Source organism: Natrix helvetica (assembly GCF_964273705.1).
Source record: "Natrix helvetica genome assembly, chromosome: 15".
Taxonomy (NCBI): domain Eukaryota; kingdom Metazoa; phylum Chordata; class Lepidosauria; order Squamata; family Natricidae; genus Natrix; species Natrix helvetica.
In genome coordinates this window covers 11,154,844-11,182,249 of record NC_138565.1, presented here as the reverse complement: position 1 = coordinate 11,182,249, position 27,406 = coordinate 11,154,844, and the positions used below count along the sequence as shown (strand labels likewise).

The following is a 27,406-nucleotide window of genomic DNA, read 5'->3' as shown; positions in this document are numbered from 1 at the left end:
GTGCTCAGGCTCCGGGAAGCAGCATCCATGTACTTCTCCCTGCTCGCCGTCTTCTTGGTTCTTCTGGTGGTGGCCCTCCAAGGCACAGAGCGAAGCGAGAGCTTCCCATACAAGGTGCCCCTGGACCCTCAGGGCCTCCTGGAGCTCTCCTGGAACATCAGCTACCACCTGGAGGAGGTGCATTTCCGCATTGTGGCCAAGGAGCTGAAATATGGCTTTCTCTTTGGCATGTCAGACCGTGGAGGCTTTCAGGAGGCAGATCTGGCTGTCCTATGGAGCGATGGGGTCCAGTTCTATTTTGCGGTGGGTAAGCAGGGAAGCAGTTCCTATGCCAAACTCAGAACTGGGCTGGGGGGGGGGGGTCTCCTTCCTGAATAGGGATCTCTGTTGATACTGACAAGAAATAGTTTTTGGGTTCCAAGGAGCATGTCCAAGGAAGAGGGAGCCTTGCTTCTATATCTCTGGGATTAATTCCTGAGTGTGTGAACCTGGGGGAGATCCAGACCACGAAACAGGCTTTGAGAAGGTCTAGATCTAGATGAGGGGATAGAAGGGGAACTCATCAAATTTGCAGATGACACCAAGCTGGAGGGAATAGCCAACATTTTGGAAGATACTCAAGATTCAGAAGGACCTTGAAAGATGAGAGAAAAGGCCCTCTCCAGTGATGTGAAAAGTAAGGTCAGGACTTGGGCAGGAAAAACCAAATGCATGAAATAGAATAGGTGGTACCTGGCTCAGCTATTTTCCAAGGCACTTGAATAATGGATGGAAACTGATCCAGGAGAGATTCAACCTAGAAATAAAGAGAAATTTTCTGACAGTGAGAACAACTCATGGAACAGACGTTGCCTTTGGAGCTTGTGGGAGCTTCATCACTGGGCACTTTCAAGAAGAGACTGGACTGCCATCTGTCAGAAATGCTACAGGGTCTTCTGCTTGGGTGGGGGGTTGGACTAGATGACTTACAAGGACCCTTCCAATTTGTTAATCTGTTAAAGCTGTAGTAACTTTGAGACAGATCTAGGAGTCTTAATGGACAACCATTTAAGCATGGGCCAATGCTGTTCTGGACTGCATTGATAAAGCAAAGGTCAATTAGTGCACTTGCAAGGCCAAACTTGGAATCCTGCATCCAGTTCTGGTTGCCACAATACAGAAAAGATGTTGAGACTCTGGAAAGAGTGCAGAGGAGAGCAACAAAGGTGATGTGGAAAACGATTGTAGGAATTGGTCTATCTAGTATAGGGAAAAGGAGGACCAGGGGCAACAACAGAAGTGGGGTTTCTGCCGGTTCATTCCGGACCGGACAAGACGCACTGGATGGAAGCTTGTTAAGAGAGGCCCAAGCTGGAAGTAAGGAGAAATTTCCTGACAGTGAAAACAGTTAATCAGTGGAACAGCTTGCCTCTGCAGCTGTTGGGTGCCCCATCACTGGAGGTTTTCAAGAAAAGATTGGGCAGCTTGGGATGCTCTCAAGATTTCTATCTTGGGCAGGGGGTTCAGCCCTAGGATTCTGATTCTAAGTCTGCTATTTTTAAGATATGAGCCAAGAAACAGTCTGTGTTTGAACAAGCTAATATTAAAGCTGCACTGAATGTACTTGAAATTAACATTCGTCATTATTTTATGCTTGGTTTAGCTAATTTTTATTTTATTTTTTAAACCATAACTGAAACCAGATTCTTGGGGTTTTATCTTTTAACATGAATTTGGCACTCTAGATTCCTCTGCCTCTTATTCTATCTATTCTAGATCATTTTGAATGCATTGTGGAGAGCTAGAAGTTTGGGAAATGTCCTTTTGCAGGGTTCCCAGATGCCCCTGCAGGCTCACCTGTCCCTCCTTCCGCCGGGAACCTCGGAACCCCAGAATATAAGATGCCCAGGGGTAATTGCACCTGTGAGCCTGGGTGCTTCCCTGGCAAAGATGGGGCCCAATTGCCCCACTGAAAGGGACTTTTCTGACCAGCCATGAAGGTCAACAAGGCTACATTCTTGCCAGTGACAATATCCAAAAGTTAGGAGGGTGGGAGACCATCAGAAGGATTACAAGGCAGCAAAAATCCCCACCTGGAACAAATTCAAAAGAAATTGCATGATGGGCTGGAGAAATGTCAGGTTCAAAGACCATAGTACACTTGTGGTAACAAGGGCCCACTCAATGGCTTCCCTTAACTTAAAGCCTGGGGTTAGGGTTAGAGTTAGGGTTAGGGTTAGGGTTGTGATAGGTAGCGGGACAAAATGAAATTCAATGTAGAGACAAGTAAAGTCTTGCACTTGGGCAAGAAGAACCAAAAGTACAGAAAAAACGGTGAAACCAGGCTTAATAGCAGAGACTGTGAGAGGGATCTTGGAGTCTTAGTGGACAACCAGCTGAATTTGAATCAGCAGTGTGCAGTGGCAGCCAAAAAAGCCAACACATCCTAAACTGCATTAACAGAGGTATATAATCAAGATCAAGTGAGGTACTAACATACTCTACAAAGACCACATCTAGAATCCTGCATCCAGTTTTATTCCCCACACTATAAAAAAGAGGTTGAGACTCTAGAAAGGGTGCAGAGAAGAGCAACCAGGACTGGAGGATGAAACACAGAAGGAATGGTTGCAGGAACTACCGTAAGTATGGCTGGTCTAGGGAAGAGAAGGACCAGGGGAGACAAGATAGCAGTCTTCCACTACTTGAGGGGCTGCCACAGAGAGGAGGGGGTCAAGCTATTTTCCAAAGGCCAGACAAGGAATAATGGATGGAAACTGACCAAGGAGAGATTCAATCTGGAAATAAGGAGGAATTTTTTGACAGTGAGAACAATCCACCCATGGAACAGAAGTTGCCTTCAGAAGTTGTGGGAGGTTCATCGCTGGGAGCTTTCAAGAAGAGACTGGTCAGCCATCAGTCAGAAATGGTGTAGGATCTCCTGCTTGGGAGGGGAGTTGGACTAGATGACCTACAAGGTCCCTTCCAATTCTATTAATCTGTTAAACCTAGTGAAGCCTTTGAGTGTAAAATCTTTGGTAGGTGAGCATCACAACAAGAAGGCTGAGATGCCGACTAGAGGGTCTGATCAATGGGGCTGCTGATGGTTTCTGCTAAAGTATGCTCCAGAAACAGAGTCGCTTAAAAGAAAAAGAGCACATTTACTCCAGGAAAATCAAATACTGAGGTTTGAAATTTTTCTAAAAGAAGATGCCTTCCACTGATGCCTAAATTACTGGTGCTGGAGGAGTATGAAGAAGGGAGCTTTGTTCTCACCATCTTCTATGCATGCTGGTGGCCTGTGTTTGGACTTGGTCAAGGCATACCAACTTGATGAGGCTTTTTCAAGATGCACACTCCACATGACAGCTTAGGGAGTTGCAGATTGGACACTGGGCTGGGGAATTGCGGGGAGGGTGCTGGGTAAACATTTGATATGTATATGTTCACACCTTTTTGGCTCAGATCTTGCTTTCCTTTTTGCTGCTTTCAATTCATATCTAGTAAAAGTACTTTATCTTTATTCAAATGGAGTTGAGGTTTTTCTTTCTTGGATATTGAAGGAGGCATGTCTGACAGGCATGGCCTTGAATTGGTATTCTTTATGAAATCCATAAATTCCTCACGTGTATAGAGACATCCCCAGAGCTTTTTTCTCTCATGTTGTTTCATGTTGTTAAATCCCAAAAAAGTAATAAGGCGATTCCAAGCTAAGTAGAGAAAGTGGAACCTATTTTAGCCCTGAATTCATTACGGGCTAAAGAAGCTACAGCTTAGGGACTCACAAAAATTCAGAGTAGCCATATTCCAATTTTGCAAATAAGTTCATTGTTACTTACAGTCTTAATTATGAAATGTTTAACGATGGGACTCCAAGATTTCTTTAGCTAAAGTGTAAATCCAAGACCTGATGCTTAACTGGCCCGCAATGCTCTCTTGCCCTCTGAAATACAAACCTTCTTGTTGCTCCACCTGTAGGATGCCTGGAGTGACCAAGACACACAGCTGCACATGGACGCCCAGCAGAACTACCATCTCCTGGGGGCACAGAGAATTGGCGGGTGGCTCTCCCTCCTCTTCAAGAGACCCTTTGTCACCTGTGATCCAAAGGATTATCTGATTGAGGTAGAACCTTCTGTTTCAGAAAGCAATTTTGAAAAAGAACTCTCCCAAATCTGAAGAGAATAATGCAGGGAGGGAGGCAGAATATCCTGAAAATGCTTTGTTTTGCACAATCTAATTTTATGTTTTGAAAATGGAAATCAAAACCTCAAGTCTGAATTGCTGAACTTTTAAATCTCCCTTTTCCTTTTCCTTTTTATTTAAAGAAAACAGTTCTTTGCTTTTCCCTGCCTGGATGGCTTTGTCAGTCTCTCTTGTATGTTGACCTTCCGGGATGTTGACCCTTCACTTCCACCTAACATGGCAGTTGAAAGCAGTCCAAATCTCACAATATTCACTGGCATGCAATGCCAGAAGAGAGAAAGTAAAGAACACAGAGAGAAATAATGCTGCAATCCTGAATTTTGTGGCATCGTTCATGCTAACCTGCTCAAATATTTTAGAGAGGGCCTGTTGACAAGTTTTCCTCCTCACAGTTTTGTCAGGGCTTGGAGAGGGAATAGACTATTCTTAGTAGTGGTCCCTCTTTAAGAAAGAACCCCCCCCCCACCTACAGATATGGATGGCCCCAGCTCTGGAGGTACTTCACAAAACAGTTAGTCTTTGTTTAGCAACCACAATTCTCAGAGGCAAAGAAGTTGCTAAGCGAAACCACAACTGTGCTTATGACCTTACTTCAGCTTTCTTTTACTATACAGACTTCCAGATCTCAAATGTGAAAACTGGTTGCATGGTTACTTCTTCATCACCATTTAGTGAAGGGTCACTAAATGAGTCAGTTGCTTAATGAGGAATATTGGTAGAGCAAAGCAGCCCAGATTGAGTGAATGATGCCTTTGAGGAACTGCTTTTTGCTGGATACGTGTGATGACCTGGGGCTTGGCACAAAGGCAACACAGCCAAAGAACCAGCATGAGTCTCTTTATTGGCTCCAGCTTTGCCCCAATGTCGCATTACTCTCCGGCCTGGAGAAAAACTCCCTCACAAGCCTGCAGCAGCCTCTGTTTACAGATACTCCAGTCCAAACGCTGTAATCAGAATGACTGCAATCAATCACTCCAGCAGGGCAAGTAATGAGTTCAAGAAGTGAATAATTCCAACAAGGCAAGATAAGCACACAGAAGCACAGCAATGAATTCAAACAGTCAGGAAGAATGGCAGAAATGCAGGCCACAACTCTCAACACTAGACGATCTCAGGGTTTGTTCCTGACAAACGCCCCTCCCAACTTCCTCTCCTTTAAACTCCATCCCCAGGTGTGCCTTGGGAAGGGAATCGGGGCCCTCTCCTTCCTCGTAAACCACACAACCCCTGTTGCTCTCTTCTGCGTTCTTCCCTGCGGGCCCTAGGATGAGGAGGGGGTGGGCCTTGGTCTTCACCAGAACCCCCTCTCCTTGTTCTACCTCTTCCCTGCTCTGCCCAGCCTGACTTTGCCCTTCCCCAGCTTCCTCCACAGCCAACGGAGCCCCGTCTCAGATTAAGACTCTGACGGGGGCATGACAGTATGTTTTTAGTGAGGGGGGATTTTATTCACCCTTATCAATCCTTTAGGATTGAGTAAGTTATACCTATTATAAAAATAAGAAATATTAAATAATTAAATATATAAGCAAGCCTGCATTATGCCATCAAAGCCCCAAAGGGGCTGGACTTCCATAACAGTCTAAATCTAGAAAGGGACCTTTTCTAGATTTAGACTATTATGGGAGCCCAGCCCTTTGAGACCAAACAAGCTAAGCTGCAGAAATGGATCTCGAGGCCAGCTGACCTAAAATTTTAGAAAAATCTGAAGAGTGATGCTGCTAGAGTTTTCTTTAAATAAATAAAAAAACCATTGCTGAAAGTTTACAATTTGTTGGAATTCCTATGTGCTCATGTGGCTTCAGTATTTTTAATTTCATTTAAGAGAAACTGTTGGACTCAAATGTAAGGATACTCTATGGCAAACGTATACTTAGAATAGTCATTGAAATGTTGTCTTCAGGAGTTTCGTCCTTATGGAGCTCAGTGGCCAAAAGACAGGCCGCTGGATTGCGCTGAGGCTTAATTGGCAGTTATTATCTGGCATTCCCTGTTTTATGACGCAGCCTTAAGGTGGTTAGACTCTGCTGGGAATTCTTTTCAGTCCTGTGCTCATTTCCATGATGGCATCTATTACAGAAGATGCTGCTCCCTGTTTAAATTAGCCCTTCAGCCAGCCTTGGGGCTCTGATCATTCTCCAACCCAAGGAAGACTTTTCAGTGGCCACTGCTTTCTTTCTGAGTTTCTTCCAGCCAGCAAGCAAGTCCACCTAAATGGGCTGTCCAGCTTTATCCTCGGTGATCAGAGATAGGGCTTCTTGCCTTCCCTTCCAGGATGGAACTGTGCATCTCATTTACGGCATTTTGGAGAAACCAGCTCCGTCTCTCGAAGCCATCAATGTTTCTGCTCTGCTCCGGAAGGGACTGCAGCGGGTGCAACTTCTGAAGCCCAAGATCCGAGTTCCCCCACTGCCTGGGGACCTGAAGACCATGGAGATCCGAGTCCCAGACGTGACCATTCCCCACCAGGAGACCACATACTGGTGTTACATGATCGAACTTCCGGATGGCTTTGAAAAGCATCATATCGTCATGGTGAGTAGAAACCCCCTTTTCTTCCTCCCTCACAGATTCAGGTTCAAGTCCTCCAAGATGCTTTGCAAGGGTCCAATTCTGCCTGAATCATGGCCATCTTGTGCAGGATAGCCACTAAACAAGTGTTGGAAGAAATATCCACCTGGTTCCATTCCAAGTGGGGAGAAAGACATTGAAAACATGGAGGCTGCTTGAAAAGATGGTTGGTTTGTTTCACAAACATTTTGAATACAGTGTATTGTCAGGGTATATCATTTACAAAGAAACAGAGAAAGAACAAAAAGAAATGTTAACACACGTGCTAACAACGATAACAATAATATAACAGAATAATTTTAAGGGTTTATTGATGGACAGGACCACATCTGAACACAGTTGTTGAGAGTGAGGGTTATTTATACCCTCTCTTGAGCCATGCCCTTGAGCTTCCTGTTCCTGTGCAAGAACATGTCTTCTAATGGTTGTCAGACTCCCAGGGGGCTATGCAGGGGTGATAGCTAACTTTTTAGGTTGTCTGAATTAAGTTTGATTGAAGCCTGGACTCTCTGAGATGATATAATGAGGAGGCTTGTGTCCCGAAAGAGTGTTGGGCCATTCCTATTGTGTCTTAATGGCTTTGTCCTGGTTTGGATCTTGAGTGAGGACTGATCCTACCACTTTGCTTTTGTTCAAAATATCCTGTCTTGAATGGATGACCAAATCTGCATTTCTAAAAGTTGGCCTTGGCTTAGTATCTGCTTGGGAGCAGGGAACTGTGGCTCTGAGTTTCTGTCTTTAGAAACAGGTTTCTCCTTCAGGGGAAATATAATATTCTGCCTTTTCAAATATATTGCAAAATATTTCATTCTTCTAAGAAGGGTGGATGCTAACTTTCCACACAAGGATTGCAACCATCCCCAGTGGCCCCATCTATGCAGCCAACATCCTACTCAGTCAAGATTGAAAGGCCCAAAAATATGGTGATTATATTGTTTCCCCCTTTTTCAGCTTTCAGCAAAGGTCTCTTCCACCTGTTAGATTAGATGGGAGCTTTGCAGAGTCCATTTCAAATGCAGTGGTTGAAGTACTTCTTCCATCATGGTAAAACATCATCATTACAAGTTACAGATTAACAGAGTTGGAAGGGACCTTGTAGTCCAACCCCCCCACCCCACCCAAGCAGGAGACCCTACACCATTTCTGACAGATGGCAGCCCAGTCTCTTCTCCTTCTTTTTCATCATCATGTTTTTAGCCCTAGTTCGAACATTCTTCTGCATTGTGCAAAGGAAAGAAAGGTGGATCCCACCTTGTCCAACTATTCCTTCTGCCTCTTGGGGGCAGGAAGAGGAAGGGGGAGAGGGGAGTCCTGCCTCTGTGCGGGAGAAGCATTTCCCTCGGCTGGGACTCAGCAGTGCCCCCGCATGCTGCGTGAACTGGGCCTTTTTAGTTTGGCATCATTGGAACGGAGGCATTGGCCTGGTTTTAGTTCTCACGGGGAGTTCTGAGAATCTAGCTAGCATGTTGTGTGAACCCAGGAGAGAGGGCTAAGTCAGTTGACTGCACTATTTCTTCATATCCAGCAGGAGGAAGGAGGTTCAGTCCCCTCATCACAGGCAGCCTAAGGCCATTTTCCATTTTTGTGGATTTTCAGATGAGCGATTTCCATGTTGATGCTCCAGCTGATTCATTTTGAGATCAAGGAGATTCCTCTTTGCAGAAGAGCCCAATGGGGACTTTCCAGTGTGGCTTCCCACACTGGTGAGGGGACTTTTATCCACCCCAAGTTGTCTGCCTTTAAGGAGACGAAGTGGAGGATTTGCTTCTCCTGTCAAGAGTGCTTGCAGGGCTTGGAGTGTGACGACCTCTCCCCTTCCTCCCTCAGTATGAGCCGGTGGTCACAGGCGGCAATGAAGCCCTGGTCCATCACATGGAAGTTTTCCAGTGCAGCCCCCACTTCCCAGCCTTCCCCCACTACAGCGGCCCCTGCCACTCCAAGATGAAGCCGCAGCGCCTGAATTTCTGTCGACACGTCTTGGCTGCCTGGGCGATGGGTGCGCAGGTGAGCCTCAGGGGCCTTAACCAAGAACTGGGGGGGGGGAGGAGGAGAAAGACCTGGGTGGGAATCCCCCCTGGCTCCGCTGTCCTCAGACGATGCTTCAGGAGATGTCCGGGCTGTTTTTGGCTACAAATCGGCCATCCTGGCCTCCAGCAACATTTTGAATGAAGAAGACGTGACCTTCCTCTCCCACCAGGCGTCTCCAGGGCTGCTTGCCCACCTTGTCTCTGGAAAATCGCTTTGCTTGCTCGCTTGTTTCGGGCTTGGGGCAATGGAGAGCGGCGCAAGCACTGGCAGAGTTCTACTTCAAAATGGCTGGCTCCTGAAGGGCAGGAGGCTCTGGCGATGGGGCCTTTGGGTCCCTGTTCTGAAACAGCCTCTTCTGGGCTCCCCAGATTCCCTGAGACCCTTGAAGGGATTCTGGGGGCTTGGGGAGGTCTGAGCTATATGGTAAAGCTGGAGGGGGGGGCTTATGTAGACCTGCCAGGAGTCCTTCGTTGTTTCTTGCCTCCCACCAAGACGGGGTAGTAGCTGAAGCCCAAAGTGCTATTGCAAACTGTCTCACCCTTTGCTAAAAGTCGAATTAGAAATATTGGGGGACCTTCGGTCTGATGTCCCCAGGGAAGGATTGACTTGAGCTGCTGAAGTGGGCCAGCTCCACCAAGGATCCCTCTTCCTTCCTTCCAGGCCTTTTACTACCCCGCAGACGCAGGGCTCGCCTTTGGGGGTCCCGGCTCCTCCAAATATTTGCGCCTGGAAGTCCACTACCACAATCCCCTGCTCTTGGAAGGTAAGTGAGACCCAGCAGGCCTGATGCTTAGGCTTTGGGGATCAGAGAGAGAACCGAGGGGAGGGAGGGAGGGGAGGAGAAGGGGCTTTCTTCAGGAGGGACAAGGCAGCCATTTCACCATCCATCTTTTAGGCTGCCTCTTCCCCTGCCAAGGTCTCTCCTGGCCTTGCCTGATATTGAGCCAGTGGCCCCTTTCTTGCAGTCTTGCCTCCCTCAAAGCGAAGGAAAGCACCTCTGGCCAGCTTGGAGCTGAAAAAGGGCCACACCGTCGCTTTACAGATCCCCGGAGGGGCCCTGCTCCCCCCTCCCCCCTGTGAAAGCTCCCCCCATCCCTGCTGTCTTTCGCTGGCCTGGGAAGAAGCCCCCCCCCCTTCTCCCAGCCAACTCAAGTCAGCACGCTTTCCTCTGTCTGCACTGCCTTGTTGTGACAGCTGGCAGTTTTAAAAAAGGAAGCGGGGAGGGGCCCCATTTCCATACTCAGTTGCTGTTCCTTGGCTCTTGAAGGGTAATTTTAGACAAGTGCAGCCTCTGGGCTGTGCTATTTCGCACCCAGGGCTGGGAGGCAAATGGGAGCCTTGCAGTCCTTCCTTTCCACCCATAAGATCCTTCAAGACCTTGATGCACCTCGTCTGAAGGGCAAGCCAGGAGAAGAAGAAGCCACCCAGCAGCCGCCTCTGGCTGCAGCCCCAGGGCCTCCTGGGAGGATAGCGCTACTCTGACGGCCACCAGCAATGGGTCCAGTAGAAGGGGACAGTCCCCACCTTCCCACCCACCCCAAATCAAGGTTTGCTGGCCTGATCATAGCATCCCTCTCCATTGGGTGCCATGAGGCCTCCCCACGGCCTGCTGCTCCCAGCTGATTCCTGCCCCCCCCCAGTTCATGGGCAGCTGAAAGCTCCCTGCCCCCACCCCCGCCCTGAAGCCAAAGCAGGGCATCGCGAGGGCATTGATTCCACTGGTTGATGACCTTTCCTCTTCTGGGGAAATCTGGGGTGAAACCCCCAAAGGGTACCAGGGCAGGAAGCAGCTGCCCAAGTGATCTGAACTCTCCATTTAGATTGGAAGCAGAGGAGGACTGCTCTCCTGCATGAAAGAGGGAAGAAACCAACGTGGCTCCGGAAGGCTGAGCTGCTGCTGCTGCTGATCAGATCTGGCAGCTTCCATCGGCCTCATCAGAACTCACCTTCCGCTCACCACCTCTGATTGCCCACCTCTGGCAAGCAGGCAAGGGGTGACTGGATGGCAGTTGGGTAGCAATACCACTCTATAAAGCCTTAGTAAGGCCCCACCTAGGACACTGCATCCAGCTTTGGTCCCCACAGTATAAAAAAAGAGGTTGAGACTCTAGAAAGAGTGCAGAGAAGAGCAACCAGGATGATGAGGGGACTGGAGGCTCAAACATACAATGAACGGTTGCAGGAACTGGGCCTGGATAGTCTAGGGAAGAGAAGGACCAGGGGAGACATGAGAGCCATCTTCCCGTTTTTGGGTGGCTGCCCCAGAGAGGAGGGGGTCAAGCTATTTTCCAAAGCACCCGAAGGCCAACAATGGATGGAAACTGACCAAGGAGAGATTCAACCTGGAAATAAGGAGGAATTTCCTGACAGTGAGAACAATCAACCCATGGAACAGAAGTTGGCTTCAGAAATTGTGGGAGCTTCATCACTGGAGGCTTTCAAGAAGAGACTGGACTGCCACCTGTCAGAAATAGTGTAGGGTCTCCTGTTTGGGCGGAGGGTTGGACTAGAAGACCTCCAAGGTCCCTTCTAACTCTGTTAATCTAATCTAATCTAATCCATGGTTAGCAATGGTGAGGAGGACTTGAGCCCCTGGTGGAGCTCTCCCTGCCAAAAGCCCATCCTGGAACCAGACCCAGGGCCCCCCTCCTTTGACCTGAAGGAACTGCTGGATGTCTCATTGCAGAACCCGGCTATTCTTTCAGGGCAGGACCTGCCCGGCGGGGGGAGGCGTTTTCCCTCGACTTTCTGCTCCTTGTACTTGCTCTCCCTGGGATGGTTTGAAGGAGGCTTTTGGGGCTTCAAGGAGACCTGTTTACCTTCCCACAGCTCTCTCCTGGGGGGGCACCCCCTGAAAACAAGGAGGGAAGCAATTTCCCTTCAGCCCAAACAAACACCCGGATTCAGCCTTTGTTTTCTGGTCAAGAGTTGTGTCCGGTGAGCCTTTTGCCAGACGTCAGAGCATGGTAGAGGTTGGCAGGAGGACCACCTGGCCATCCCATCTTCAGAGAAGGCACAGAGGAAGTCCCTTTCCTGAAGAAACGCCTTTGGTGTCCTCGTGGCTGGCCTTGCTTGCACCTGGGATTAGGGCTGGGGGACTCCCGTGGGGCAGTGGAGTTGCCAAAGGACTGGAGGGGCAGATTGTTTGGCGTATGGGATCAGCCAATGGGCACTGCCAGGGCCCGAAGGGCGTTATAGGCCCTCCCACTCTCCCAGGGCAAAAGGGCTGCTGTAATTCCCAGGCCCCAGACAAGAGCAGGAGACTCAAGGAGAGGAAAGGCCCGGTCACTTCTCAAGGCAGCCTCTCCCAGCCCCAGGTACCATGAGAGGCAGATGGCAAACGGGAGCCTGACATCACCGATGCCAAGGTCGCCTGGCATTGCTGGGATCCTTTATGAGTAGATAGCTTCTTTCCAGGGGAGTCTTCAGCAACATCAAAGAGACTGTCCATGCCATCCTGCTGAGCGTCAGCTGGGTCCGTCCCCTTGGGATTATGCCCATAGCTTAACTTGGACCCCACTGGGGTGCTCCTTGCAAGGAAGGCGGTGCCCATTCTTCAGCAGTCTTTGTGCAACCCCCCCCTCCCTTTGCTTCTTGCTAGGCCACCACGACTCCTCCGGAATCCGACTCCATTACACGGCCTCCCTCCGACAGTATGACGCAGGGATCATGGAGCTGGGCCTGGTCTACACCCCCGTGATGGCCATTCCCCCTGGCGAAAGCCACTTCTTCCTCACCGGCTACTGCTCGGACAAGTGCACCCAGCTGGTAAGGCCTCTGCTGCTTCCTTAGGCTGCCTTCCTAACCCTGCAGATCTTGGGCTGTGGGAGGGGTCCCTTCTCTTCTCCCTTAAAGTGGAGAAATTGCTGTTTGGGAGGGCATGGCCTGCAGCACTTCCAGTGACTACCCCGCTTCCTTCCTTCCTTCCTTCCTTCCTTCCTTCCTTCCTTCCTTCCTTCTATCCATCCCCTTTCTCATTCCTTCCTTCCTTCCTCCTGCCTGCCTCCCCCTCCTTCATTCCTTCCATCCCCTTTCCCCTTCCTTCCTTCTGCCTGCCTGCCCCCCCTCCTTCATTCCTTCCATCCCCTTTCCTTTTCCTTCCTTCCTTCCTTCCTTCCTTCCTTCCTTCCTTCCTTCCTTCCTTCCTTCCTTCCTCCCGCCTGCCTCTCCTCCTTCATTCCTTCCATCCCCTTTCTTTTTTCTTTTTTTTAAACAAAGTTTTATTGGTTTTTAAATATTTTACAGAAGGGAAAAGGTATGGGAAAGATTACAAATTTTGGCAGCCGTGAAATGCGGTGGGTGCACCCCCCTTCCAGACTCATAGTATACATTTGCATAAAGTTCAAATATTACATAATAGCATATAGTCAGTGTGGTAAATTCAATTGGTAATTTCGGTCAGTTTATATCACGTGGATTTTCTTACTCATTTGTGTGATCTGAGCTTTCTTGATCTCCCCCCGTTGGCAGTGCTCCGGCCCCTCCCGTATCTTGTATATCTACTGAAGTGTCTTCTGCTTTTTCTAGGAGTAGTTTATTTTTTCCATAAAGGCCTGTGCCTCTATGGGTGTATTAATTCTAACTCTTGTCTCCTCCCAGAATATTAGCATACCTTCAGGCAGTAACCATCGAAACCACACCCCCTTCTGGTATAGTTTATTCGCCAATTGCGAATAAAATTTTCTTTTCTCCCTCACTTTCTAAGGGATCTGTTTCAGAATGGTTATCTCCTTATCTTTGTATGTTAAGGCTTGCCCCCTTTGTGCATTCAGGATTTCATCTCTTGTGCTTTTCCTAAGAAATTTAATGTGTACCTCCCTGGGGACATTGTGTGTTCTAGCATACGCTGAGTTCACTCTATAGGCCAGGTCTATTTCCCACCCCATCTGTTGTTTTTCCTTCTGAATATACTCAGCCAAAATGGTTGTCATGATGTCCCTTATGTTTTCATCATCTGTCTCCATCACATTTTGAAACCTAAGATAAAAAGACATTCTCTCAAACTCTATTTTCATTTGTTGGGTGTCAAGTTCTTTGTTTCCCTTCTGCACGCCCTCTATCCCCACCCCTCATCTCAGCCACCCCACCCTCCAAAAGGTCCAGTCTCTGTGAGTTCTTATTAATTTTTTCCTGGTTCTCTCTAATTTCTTCTTCCGGCGGCTGATGGCGACGGGCAACTTGTTGCTCGCTCCGGCTCCCCGGTGGGCTTCCCCACTTCTTGGGGGGCACAGGACGCCCCGCAGAGGCGTCCTGCTGGAGGGCGGCATCGCAATGGATCCCTGCATCGGTGGCGGCCGGCGGGAGGTCCCCCGCTCGCCCAAGGCACCGGGGAGCAGATCGGAGGACGCGTGGGCGTCTTCGCTGAGAGGCTGTTCGGAGTGAAAAAAGAAAGCTGAAGGATGCGGCGGCGGATCGGTGAGGTGTAGACTTCCTTCATTCCTATTACCAACTTTAAAATCTGTCAGCTGTACAAATTTGAACTTTTGGCTTGATTTGGAGAGGTGCGGCTGGAGGGGAGGGGGATTTCCCCCCCCCCTTGGACAAGCGGCTGGAAACAAGTGAGCTCTCAGCCCCAAGGGAAGGAAGAGGGGGAGAGCCAAACCAAAGATGTCACACCCCTACTAAATGGATTTTCAGATTTAAACTTTTAAGTTTTAAGACAATGAGATCTGGAAGCCCTGGGAACTTTGAACTTTGAAAACTTTATTTGTTGCCTCAATATCCGAAGTTGGCAGGGCAAGATGGCACACTTCCGTTGTCTTCATGAAATGTGAAACTTGACTCCACCTCTTAGCTTCAGGCTTCCGGTCTTTGTCTCCGTGTTATTTGGATAATTCTCTTGTGGATTGTTTGCTTTTGAACTTTCTGGAGTGAAAAACGTTTGCTCCCTGCCAGGGTGATTAGAGAGTTCCCTTGTGCCTGGTCTCTCTACCCCCCGAACTCCCTTGGCTGCTCTACCACGCTGACTGATTCTTCTCTATACTGACTGGACTCTTTATTACTAACAATGACATCTAAAAGACCACCTCCTGGAAAGTCCTGCTTTGCTGCCTCTGCCCCGACATCTGCAACCTCAAGTCCTAGCACACAATCAACATTAACAGCCTTTAAACAACCTAAATCTACGGACTTGGAGTTTCACCAAATGTTCCAGCAAATTTTACAGGGACAAGAGGAAATAAAGAAACAACTGAAGGAGATGAAAGAAGAAATTAGAGAGAACCATCCCCTTTCTTCTTCCTTCCTTCCTTCCGTCCTCCTGCCTGCCTCCCCCTCCTTCATTCCTTCCATCCCCTGTCTTCTTCCTTCCTTCCTTCCTTCCTTCCTTCCTTCCTTCCTTCCTTCCTCCTGCCTGCCTCCCACTCCTTCCTTCCTTCCATTCCCTTTCCTTTTCCTTCCTTCCTTCCTTCCTTCCTTCCTTCCTTCCTCCTGCCTGCCTCCCCTCCTTCATTCCCTCCATCCCCTTTCTTCTTCTTTCCTTCCTTCCTTCCTTCCTTCCTTCCTCCTGCCTGCCTCCCACTCCTTCATTCCTTCCATCCCCTTTCCTTTTCCTTCCTTCCTTCCTTCCTCCCGCCTGCCTCTCCTCCTTCATTCCTTCCATCCCCTTCCTTCTTTCCTTCCTTCCTTCCTCCCGCCTGCCTCCCCGCCTTCATTCCTTCCATCCCCTTTCTTCTTCCTTCCTTCCTTCCTCCTGCCTGCCTCCCCCTCCTTCATTCCTTCCATCCCCTTTCTTCTTCCTTCCTTCCTTCTGCCTGCCTGCCTCCCCCTCCTTCCTTCTATCCATCCCCTCTCTCATTCCTTCCTTCCTTCCTTCTTTCTGCCTGCCTCCCCCTCCTTCATTCCTTCCATCCCCTTTCTTCTTCCTTCCTTCCTTCCTTCCTTCCTTCCTTCCTTCCTTCCTTCCTCCCGCCTGCCTCCCCTCCTTCATTCCTTCCATCCCCTTTCCCCCTTCCCCTTCCTTCCTTCTGCCTGCCTGCCTGCCTCCCCCTCCTTCCTTCTATCCATCCCCTCTCTCATTCCTTCCTTCCTTCTTCCTGCCTGCCTCCCCCTCCTTCATTCCTTCCATTCCCTTTCCTTTTCCTTCCTTCCTTCCTCCCACCTGCCTCCCCCTCTTTCATTCCTTCCATTCCATTTCCCCCTTCCTTCCTTCCTTCCTTCCTTCCTTCCTGCCTGCCTGCCTGCCTGCCTGCCTGCCTGCCTGCCTGCCAGCCATTCTCCTCAGTCAGTCTGATTCTGAATGACGTCCAAATTCCCCAATTGGTTAAGAAGACCATTTTACATGGAAACGCTGGTCGCTCCCTTCTCATCCACAAGGCAGCAGTGACATCCCCCCCCCCCAGCACACCTGTCTAGTTGCAGAGGAGCTGGGACACCTGAGGGGGGACCCCTGTCTTCCCCCCCACCCCATAGCAGAGCCTGGCAGGAGCCCCATTTGAGTGCCACCGTTTCAGCTTATGGCTGCCCTAAATGTCCAGGTCGCGTATCAGTTCCCTCGGCTGCAGAGCCTCCTAGGACCCTCTGAAAAATGGGGGGGCCTCCAGAGCTGAAACTTCATTTCTGATCCTGGGCTGCATTCAGCGGATGAGACGCAAATGGTGGGCAACCGAGCGCTTTCCCCAAAGGGCACTCTGGGAAGCTGTAGCTGTGCCTTTGCCCGCAGCCCACCCTGGCATCAGGCAGGGTCCTCACCTGCAATGCCCCTTCCTCAGAGGGTCCTTCCCACCCCCGACCCCCTCCCAGGGGAGTGATCTCCCTGTGAAGGAATGTTCTCATCTTCCTCCTCTTCTCTGCAGGCTTTGCCACCTGCCGGGATCCACATCTTTGCTTCTCAGCTCCACACCCACCTGGCCGGGAGGAGCGTGGTGACCACGCTGTCCCGCGAAGGGAGAGACTGGGAAATCGTCAACAGGGACAGGCACTACAGCCCCCACTTCCAGGTACCCAGGGGACGGGAAAGCATTGCGGTCTTCCCTCTCCGTGACGGATGTGTCTCTGCTGCAGGTAGAAGAGAAACTCAGCCCCCTCCTCAAAGTAGCAGCCATTCCCATTCCCCCCTCTAAGAAAAAGCAGCCATTCTGCTGGGCAAACCCCCCCCCCCCCCCGATGGCTCTGAGCAGGCCTTTGTCCAGAGAGCTCCCGGGGAATCTGCCCCGCAGGTGCTGCGTCCCTTTCCTCGGCCCCAGGACGGTGCCTTTTCTCGGTCCCAAGGCCGAAGGGCGACTGGGGCTGCTGCAGAGTAGCTGAGCTGCCTTGTGGCTTTTGGGGAGGGGCTGATCTACTTCCTCCTTCTTCCCCCTTACCCTGCGGGAGGGGCTCTATGTCTTCTGAGGAGTATGTGTTCGGCTTCTGAGCCCAGAAGGGAAAAAGAGACGCAGGAGAGGGCAAGGAGGGCCGGGGGGAGGGGGGGAGCAGGCTGGGAAGGCAGGCAGCAAAGGAGAGTTGCAGAAAGAAAGATAGATTGCATCAGGACAGCCGTGGAAACCAGGCCAGGCTTGTGAATTGTCATAAACCAAAATTATGAAAGGAACATCAAAATCCAAAGACCGTTTTTGCAGCTGAGCCTCGGTGGCGCATTGATCAGAGGCTATTTCTGCTCCCTGCAATTTTGGAGCTGAAGTCTCACCGGGCTCCAGGTTGACTCAGCCTTCTGTCCTTCCGAGGTGGGTAAAATGAGGACCCAGATTGTTGGGGACAAGAAGCAGTAGATAAGTCTAAGTGCTACGTAGTACTATTACTTTGCAAGCAGCTCCTGATACATTAGAGCCCCTCTTGTGCCAGGGCCTTGGTGATGCCAAGACCCCACTATCAGAGCCGAGTGGATCAGGCTCTCCCGTGAGGGGTTGGGGTCTTCCTCCAAAGCGAAGCTCCTCCGTTGCTCTGGCTTGGTGGCGGGAGACGAGCCACATTGGAGGTCGGCCTGGTGCACCTCGGGGGGGGGGGGGGAGATGCTCTGGGAGGACTTTGGGCTGAAACTGGAGCTGCGTTTGGGGGCTGTGATGGCTCCTTTCTGCCAGGGCTCCAGGTGCATCCCTCAACCTGGTGGCCAGAAGCATTTTTGCTGGGTGGGGGAGCATTGTGGAATGGCCTCTTGTTGGCACCCCCCTGCCTCCAACATGATCTGGCCTCCAGTGAAAGAAAGCAAGGAAGCAGAGCTTTTGAGGAGGGGACAGGACTTGGGGGGGGGGTCCAATGCCCTGCATCTGGAGAACAGCTGTTTTGGTTGGTGCTTGTCAAATGCTAAGCATCTTTTAGGATTGTGCCAGGATATCAGTCTGATGAATACATTGAGAATTAACAAAGGGACATTTGAAGGCAGCAGCATCTTATTCTCGGCCCTCCCCTTCTTTGCCACCCTCCCAACCTTCCCCCCCCCCCCCGCCCTTTCTCCAGGAGATCCGCATGCTGAAGAAGGAGGTATCCGTCTACCCGGTAAGCAAGCACAGCTCTGCTTTGGGGGGGGGGCTTAGAATTTCCTAACTAGGAACCAGAATGGGCTCCTCTTTCAGAGCTCCCCTTGTGGAACTGAGGCACCCCTTTCCCCCTGGGCAGCGGAGCACAGTTGGCCAGAGCAGAGCAGCCAGGGAGGAACAGCCAGGTGCCCTGTCTTCCTCCCCGGCTCACCTAATGCCTGGCTGGAAGCTTCCCCCCCCCCCCCACTCATGCTTCTCCCCCCCCCCCCCCGGCTCCCCGTGCTCTTCCCTTGAGGACGGATGTCTCTATAGATCCTCCGTCATCCAGGACACGGCTGTCCCAGAGATGCTTTTTTCAAGAGGCAAATTGACTTTGTGGGTTTTTTCTTTGAAGATGTTTTGCTCCTCATCCAAGAAGCTGTCAGTGTTCCAAATACCATGCAAAAGTAAATCAGAGTCCAAGGCAGAATCATCCTTAAAGTTCCAATTTAATCATACAGGCATGTCGGCACATCTATGGAATTCCAACTCCTGGAATTTGCTTCCTGGAATTCCACCCAGTTGAAAGTTCATAATCTTATGCCCACTCCCATAATCCCATCACATGGTCCAATCTTCTTCTTCTTCGATCCCAGCACCTCCACCTCGCTGGTTCCGGTCCTGTCAAGGTGCGGAGACAAAAGATGACCTTGAGCTTCTAGAAAGAACGACAACAACACATACCACAATCCTACTCCTTTCTATTCCCCCCTCCCAACTACTACACTAATGAAACAGCATAGGAAAATAATAGAAAGTGTGGCAGGCCAAAGATCTTAAAAGAAATATAACTACAGGCCTGACAGAAGCTCCTTCAGCTCTGGCTGGATGGTGGGGAATGGAATGGATAGTGGGGATATCTATGGGTATTTATACTCCTTGCAGACAGCTGGTCATTTGCATGCTTTGAGAGAGTCATTGAGGCCACTTGGAGGTTTATCTCTGTCCTCAGGAGGGTCACCTGAGCGGTGCAAATGGCTGGGGAGCCTTCTAGGAACTGTTGAAAGGACTGTGTTGTAGATTGCAGAGAGATGATGTCGTATCCCTCCCCCTCTGTGGAGAGAGGGCTGTTCAGTCTTGATTTGTTTGTTCTCCTATGTTGAGCCATGTGCTTATGAGAACATAAACCCACCACCATCCGGTCAGAGCTGAAGAAGCTTCTTGGATGAGAAGCGAAACGTCTTCAAAGAAGAAAACAGAAAGTCCAGTTGCCTCTTGAGAAAAAGCTCCTTTGGGACAACCTTCAGCCGCTGGGCACCCCTGGAGGAGAATCACAAGGGCAGCCCCATTAGCAGCAGCTGCAGCAGCAACGCACAGCTGGCAGCACAGAACCGGGACCCTGCAATCAGGGGTGTTCAACCTTGGCAACTTTCAGACTTGTGGACTTCAATTCCCAGAATTCCAAGATTGCCAAGGTTGGAGAGCCCTGCCGTGGGTGCCCTCCTGTAGCTGGAGCCTGTCTGCTTTCTGTCGCAGGGCGATGTGCTGAGAACCACCTGCATGTACAACACAGAAGACAGGAATGAGACGACAGTGGTGAGTTGGGCTGGAATTTTGGGCTGGGCTACTTTTGAAATGCTGCCCCAAGACTCAAGTCAGAAACCAGCAATTGAAGGAAGGCTTTAGGTTCAGCTGCAGGAGCTCAGGAGAACGGCCGTCTGCTCCAACTGACCTCCCTATTAGGGAGTCTTCTAAACTTCAGCTTCCAAAGCCCCCGAAGGCCGGGCAAGGAGCAATGGATGGGAACTGAACGAGGAGAGATTCAACCTGGAAATAAGGAGGGATTTCCTGACAGGGAGAACAAGCCACCCATGGAACAGAAGTTGCCTTCAGAGGTTGTGGGAGCTTCATCCCTGGAGGCTTCCAAGAAGAGATTGGACTGCCATCTGTCAGAAATGGTACAGGGTCTCCTGCTTGGGCAGGGGGGTTGGACTAGATGACCTCCAAGGTCCCTTCCAACTCGGTTAATCTGTATCTAGCCCTTAAAAATGATAGGAAATTACAGGTGGACCTTGTTTAATGACCACTCCTTCAGCCACCGTTCAAGCTTACAACAGTGCTGAAGGAGTGGTCATTAAACAAGTTCCTTGCACTTAAATCCTTCGGTCACTTGAATGCGACCCAGGCACTCACTCTCAGTGATTGTAATCTTTCCTGCTGGATTTCAACTGGCACGGTCAACGGAAAAGCTGGCAGTATGTCACTAGTCGTGGTTACACAACCTCCCTGCTTAAGGACTCGGGCAGTCTTCGCTTTACAATGGTTTTGGACTTATGACTGCATTACTTAGTGACCGTTTCCAGACTCACTTGCCATTATTAAGCGAGGGTTGCTAATATTCCTTCCTGTGTCCTCTGCTCTCTGCCTTTGGCCTTTCAGTTGTACAGATACAGAGTTGGACGAGATCTTGTAGGTCAGTGATGGCGAACCTATGGCACGCATGCCACAGGTGGCACGCGGAGCCATTTGTCAGGGCATGCGTGCGCTGGCCAGCTGAGTTCACCTTTATAAAAGCCATTTTTCGCCTTCCCCAGGCTCCAGAGGCTTTTATAGGAGCCTGGGGAGGGCAAAAAGAGGCCCCCCCGCCCCCCCCGGAGGCCCTCTGGAGGCTTCAGGGACCGTCCGGAGGCTTCCCTGAAGCCTTCGGAATGCTTAAAACCACCCTCCGAGCAAGGTTTTAAGTGTTCCGAAGGCTTCAGGGAAGCCTCCGGACGGTCCCTGAAGCCTCCAGAGGGCCTCCGGGGGGGGCGGGGGGGGCTCTTTTCGCCCTCCCCAGGCTCCTATAAAAGCCTCTGGAGCCTGGGGAAGGCGAAAAAAGCATGTAAAAATGGGGGGGGTCACGCATTGTGCGCGCATGCACACTGGGGGGGTCGTGCGTTGCATTATGGGTGCGGCACGCCCGCACACGACCCCCCTGCGCTCCCCCCACTTGTGGCACGCGAGCCAAAAAAGGTTCGCCATCGCTGTTGTAGGTCATCTAGTCCAACCCCCTTCCCCGCCCAAGCAGACAGCACACCATTTCTGACAGATGGCAGCCCAGACTCTTCTTGGAAGCTCCCAGAGATGAAGGTCCCACAACCTCTGAAGGCAACGTCTGCTCCATGGGTTGCTTGTTCTCACTGTCAGAAAATTCCTCCTTATTTCCAGGCTGAATCTCTCCTTGGTCAGTTTCCATCCATTGTTCCTTGTCTGGCCTTCGGGTGCTTTGCAGAAGAAGTTGACCCCTTTTTCCTCTTTGTGGCAGCCCTTCAAATATTGGAAGACTGCTATCCTGTCTCCCCTGGTCCTTCTCTTCCCTAGACTAGCCATGCCCAGTTCCTGCAACCGTTCATCGTATGTTTCAGCCTCCAGTCCCCTCATCATCTTGGCTGCTCTTCTCTGCACTTTTTCTAGAGTCCCAACATCTTTTTTATTATAGTGTGGTGACCAAAACTGGATGCAGTAGTCTAGGTGTGGCCTCACTAGGGCTTTGCAGAGTGGTAGTAGTACCTCCCTTGATCTTGATTGTATCCCTCTGTTAATGTAGCTTAGGATTGCATTGGCTTCCTCTCACTGTCCTTCTCTGGACATCAATGAATTAGTTTGAGTCCTTCTGGTGTTCTGGTGGCCTCTGGAAGAACGGCTCATGGGCTCTCCTTCCCGGAAGGCTGAGGTTGGAACAGATGATCTCCAGGATCTTACATTTCATGATTTGTTTAATAACAAATATTTATTAGGATATTAGGAATACCTCTGACCTCCGCTCCTTTCGTGTAAAGCTCAAGACCCACCTTTTTCAAGTTGCTGGCCTGGCTCAACTTTGATCCAACTATATCGCTCCTGACGGGTTTTTTATTTGGGGTATTTTAATTGCATTCAATTTATTTAGGGGTTTTTAAACATTGTGTTTTTACTTGTTTTTATCTATCAGTTCACCTCCTCCTTGTATATGTCGTATATATGTCTTGGTATATGTTTTGTTATATGTATGTCGATATATTTATTTCCTATGTTTTGCTGTACGCCGCCCCGAGTCCTTCGGGAGAGGGTGCGGCTAAGAAATAAATATTTATTATTATTATTATTATATGGTGCCCAGAACTGGACTTATGCAGGAACAAAGCAGAATTCAGAAATAGTATCTCAATTGGCACTGGCTCTTTGGTAGCCCCATCATGGTCTTATCTCATATTAAAACGTTATTAGATTGAAGCAGCTTATTTATACACGTTATAACAGGAACGGCTTTGCATGAGCTCCTCACCACCAGAGCCCCGGCCAGCCCAAGAAGGCTCCCAACTCACCAAGGCTGATGAAGGCCTGGAAGAGAACCCCTGAGCGACTTCTCTGTGCCTGGCCGCCCTCGGCTCCTCTCTCACCCTCTTGTTCACCACAGCAGAGCAGGAGGCTGCAGGGTCCCTGGAGTTTGCCAAAAGGCAGGGTGGCCTTTTGGTCCAAGGCCACAGAGCTTCCTCAGAAGGGCCGAAGGGCCACCTCTGTGCCTGCTGCCATCTGCCAAACTCAGGTGTTTTGCTGGGAATGCACGGAAGGAGCCTGGCAGCCAAGAGGAAGGAGATTGGGAGTGGGCTTCTCTGGTCCAGTTGGCCAATGTCGCTTCCCCCCCCTTGCTGGCCAAACAGCAAGGGGGGGGGAGGGAGACAAATAATTATGCTCTCAGGGAGGGAATTCGCAATCAGTGGATAACAGTCAGAAATGATTTGCGTCCATAGTCCCGACTGTGGAGCAGGCAAAATGGGGGCAGAGGAGGGAAAATGGGGGGGAAGGCTCTCTGGGAGGGGGGGGGATGCTGAGGAGCTTCACTTTCCTTTTCTGCAGGGAGGATTTGGAATCATGGAAGAGATGTGTGTCAACTACGTCCATTACTACCCCCAGACGGAGCTGGAGCTGTGCAAAAGTGCCATCGACTCGGGATTCCTGCACCGCTATTTTCAGCTTCTGGACAGGTAAGAGGGCAGCAGCAGCAGCAGCCGGGCATCCCAGGTGGGGGGATGGCCATGTTTCCAAGATGTGAAGGCTCTGCTGCCAAGGAAAGAAGGATTCCTCAGGGCGTCTCTCTGGCCACGGACTGAGGAGGGAGGGAGGGAGGGGGGAGGGCTGCCCTGAGGAGCCGCTCAGCAGGAGGGGGGCTGCATACAGCTGCAGTGGAGCCCCCTCCTCATCCTGGCAGCTAGCTCCAGCAGAGTGACAGCTGCCTAGAGGCTCACCAGGAAATCCTGGAGCTCGTTGGAGCAAAGGCTGCTGGTTCTCTGCCCCCCCCCCCGAGGCTTTAGGTAATGTATTGGGGTGCCTAGAGAGGGAAGAGGGTCCTGCCAAAAAGCAGGAGGAAACGGCCCACCTTCATCCCAGGACCCTTCTTCTCAGAAGGCTTCTAACATCTGAAGCGATTCCATTCACAACTGACGGGAGTTCTTTAAGGAATACGACTTTTCTCTTGAACATTCAGTGGCGTTTTTCTGCAGTCCTGGACTCGGGACGGTCATTGAGCCCGGAATTACAGTTGTGAGTTGTGGCAATGGTTAAGCAGCTACAGACTGAGCCCGGTTTGGTAAACTTTTTTTGCAGCGGTTGTTAAGCAAATGTTAAACAAACCCATTTTACCCAAGGGGCATTTTTTTGCCAGACACATAGTTGTGGGATAGCAGGGGGGGGGGGGCTGTCGTAACTTTCCACCCGTCTGGAGGGCTACCGGTGGTAGGATGTGATCCATAATCATACAAATATGAATACCATTGAAAGCAGAGCTAAGTGCAAACTAGTAAATAACAATATCAATGGCATTTACTATTGACTTACTTACAATAGCACTTATATGCCGCTTTACAATGCTTCAAAGCCCTGTCTAAGCGGTTTACAGAGTCAGCCTCTTGCTCCCAACAATCTGGGTCCTCATTTTACCCACCTCGGAAGGACGGAAGGCTGAGTCAGCCTTGAGCCTGGTGGGATTCGAACAGGCAAATTGCAGGCAGCCGGCAGTCAGCAGAAGGAGCCTGCAGGACTGCACCACTGTGGCTCTTATATCCACTTTATACTTGAAAACTCCCCATAGACAAAGGAGGATGCAACGTAGGATTAGTTTACTGTGTTTTCATTAAATGGGATTGTTTCATTACTTTCCTCCTCTTCCTCCCCCTCCTCTTCTTTTACACTGAATTTTCTAACGCAGGTCCTTTGAAAGATGTGCTCCTTGTCTCTCCCACACCCCTAGACTGAACCTGCAGAGCCTTTGTAAAATCCTCCTGTATTCTAGGCTCTTCTTGTTGGGACCCCTTCCCCCCTCCCCACTTTCCCCTTCCTGATGCACAGCATTTCTCCTCCGGTAGATTCAATGATGAAGACATCTGCACATGCCCAGACACCTCAGTCAGCAGGCAGTTTTCTTCCGTCTCGTGGAACCTGTTCAGCAGAGAGGTCCTCAGAGCCCTTTACGACTCTGCTCCGATTTCCATGCACTGCAATAAATCCTCAGCTGTCCGATTTCCGGTAGGAAGGACTCTCTGGGGACCCCCAGGACATTCTTGGGCATGCTTGGCTGGAGGGCTCTGCTGATCCCTTGGAGTGGGGCTGAATCTGGCCTCTTACGATGGACCCTTTTGACTGGGCTTGTATGGGCTCTTGATGAGGGGGAGGGAGGGAGGGGGAGAGGGAGGGGGGAGAGGGAGGAGAAGGAGAGAGAGGGGGAGGGGGAGAGAGGGAGGGAGAGAAGTTCCTGTCTGTGTGTGAGAGAGGGTGTGTTTGTGTGTGGCTCTGTCCATGTCAGCCATAGTTTCCACTGGAAACTTATGAACATCCTGGACCTCGAACAAATTAAGACCAAAACCACTAGGACCTCTGAGATACGAGCTTCTTGCCGCCTTCCATGGGGCTGGGGGCAGGATGTGATCTCCCTCCCTCCCTCCCCTTCCTTCCTTACTCTAACAAGCGCCTGAGGCCTCTGCCATTTGGCTGCTGCGCTGCTTCCATAGCCCCACAGCCCCTGCGATCTTAAACTCCACCTACTACCCGATTGGCTGGTGGCTAACTGTCCTGCGCAACCAAAGGTTCGGGGCAAAGAGTGCCTCAGTGAATGAGCCGCCTCAAAGGGCGCTGGGCGGAGGCCCATTGGCCAGGGTGAATGACTAGGGGAGGGCCAGCGGCGGAAGAAATCTGGCTGTAAATGGCGGGAGGCTGGAGGAGAAGGAGGCACGGCCAAGGGTGGGAGCCTGGAGGTCCCAATTCCATCCCTGGAAGCTTGGCATTTGGACAAATCAGCCATCTACAGACATAGAAACAAACCACTCAAAAGAGACAGTCAAGACGCTAAGAAAGGAAAAGATCAGAACCGATTGTCTCCAGCAGCCGACACCTTGGAGGAGTCACCAAGGGCTCGATGACATCATAAGTGTAGACTTAAGTGTAGACCAGATAAGCAGGGATTGATACCAGACAATCAGGCAAAAAACAATTCCCTAACCAAGGGACTCTGGGGTAGTCTAACGAAGAGAAAAGCTAGAGGTGACGTCATCGCAGTCTTCCAATACTTGAAGGCTGCCACAAAGAAGAGAACCATTAGTTGGTGACACAACTTGCCTTCAGAGGTTGTGGGTGCTTCATCACTGGAGGTTTTAAAGAAGAGATTGCAGAGCCATTTGTCCAGAATGGTCTAAGGCAGGGGGGGTTCAACTCAAGGCCCAGGGGCTGGATCCGGCCGATGGGGTACTTACAGGGCTGCCCCGGAAACAGTGAAGGAACCGGCCGCAGGGCTTCTGCCGGTGAAAACGGCCCTCCTGAGCTCCGTCCTCCATGGCAGAGGGTTGCAGGAGGCCGTGAAAGCCGAAAACAGAGCTCGGGAGCCCGTTTTCACTGGCAGACCCCTTGGGCCACCACAGGCGCCCCCGACATGAATGATGTCAAACTGGCCATGCCCCCCCACGCCCCCCCCCCAAGGTCCAACACAAACCTGATGACATCGAGTTTGGCCCCCCTGGTCTAAGGTCCCCCACTTGAGCAGGATGTAGGGCTGGAAGACCTTCAACGGGGTTGTATTGGGGACCCGGTCCTCGGAGGGTGGCCTCCTCCCTAATGCAGTATAAAGCGATGCTTTTCCCCTTCCCCTGCCTCTGGGAAGGCAGCCAAGGACTGCGTTGGCCTTCTTGCCAGATGCAGCAGACTCCAAGGGCTCTACTAGGACTCTCGTGGTTACTCTGGGGAGGGCTGCTCCAGGGTCTCCAGAGCTCAGCCAGTGCCCAGTAGACCTTCTCTGGGTCCCAGGGATGCGGTTGGGGTCCCTCTGCACCTGCAGCTATCTAAGTCAATGCTTATCTCTCTTTTCCAAGTAAGGTGGGGCACATTGTCACCTGGCTTTGCAGGTGGTTGATAGCGTGGACTCCAGACCCTTACAGTCTCCATTTTCTCTCTAGGGTGAATGGGAGAAGCAACCTTTACCGAAAATCACCCAAGTATTGCCCACGCCAGCGCCTGCTCACTGCGAAGACCAAAGCCCTCCGGCCCCCACCCGCCTCAAGTTAGCAAGGGCTCAGTGAGGCTGCCCTTGGGCCTCTTCCGTCCCTCCCCGGCTCTGCTTTGTTGATACTCCAGATATGGAAGGCTTTGCTTGGGGAGGAGAGGAGGTTCTCCTGCTTGAGCAGGGGGCTGGACTAGAAGACCTCCAAGGTGCCTTCCAGCTCTATTCTAAGATTTTAAGGTGCCATGGACAGTAGCCCTCCTTCCAGCGTCTGTGCTCCCTGAGCAGCCAAGGAAGGGCTCTGATCTGCAGTCGGCTGGATGTCGCCTGTCCTGCCTTGGAAATCATTGGGGAAGCCTGCAGCACTTAAGACGGAGTGGGAATTATAGCCTCTCCCAGCTGCAAATGGGCACACGGCCTCTCCAGGAATGCCCCTCCCCTCATTCCAGAAGGATGGTCTCAGGCATTCCCACCTGTGGCCCTGCGATGGAGCACATTCTTGCCTCCCCCCCACCCCCACCCCTCTATTCCCGCTTCCTGGAATTCCTTCACGCACCTGCAGATGCCTTGGCCAGCCTGCCTTCTCCTTCCCTGTTCCTCAGATACTTTGCTTTCCCCTCACAATTGGCTCCAGAATCACATCCCAATAAAGGTGTCTTCAGCTGTCCATTATTTCATCCTCTGGATAACTGGCAAAAGCACTTTTGAAAGCAGGGAAATAAATTCCAAACGTGGT

General features: G+C 50.9%; 1 protein-coding gene across 1 annotated transcript; it reads left to right on the top strand.

Moving 5' to 3' along the window:
* On the top strand, positions 1 to 27,261 carry DBH (dopamine beta-hydroxylase). The gene is made up of 12 exons (XM_081967499.1): positions 1 to 303; positions 3,958 to 4,104; positions 6,457 to 6,717; positions 8,581 to 8,757; positions 9,442 to 9,544; positions 12,383 to 12,549; positions 16,575 to 16,718; positions 18,172 to 18,210; positions 19,707 to 19,766; positions 23,046 to 23,173; positions 24,551 to 24,710; positions 26,627 to 27,261. The coding sequence occupies exons 1-12, from the start codon at positions 28 to 30 to the stop codon at positions 26,747 to 26,749; spliced, it is 1,785 nt and encodes a 594-aa protein (XP_081823625.1). The 5' UTR covers positions 1 to 27; the 3' UTR covers positions 26,750 to 27,261.
* Positions 27,262 to 27,406: the final 145 nt, after the last annotated feature.

Coding starts and splice junctions, on each gene's coding strand:
- DBH (XM_081967499.1), top strand. CDS start 28: ATGTACTTCTCCCTGCTCGCCGTCTTCTTGGTTCTTCTGGTGGTGGCC. Junction 18,211..19,706: donor AGGAGGTATCCGTCTACCCG/GTAAGCAAGCAC, acceptor TTTCTGTCGCAG/GGCGATGTGCTGAGAACCAC. Junction 24,711..26,626: donor CCTCAGCTGTCCGATTTCCG/GTAGGAAGGACT, acceptor TTTTCTCTCTAG/GGTGAATGGGAGAAGCAACC.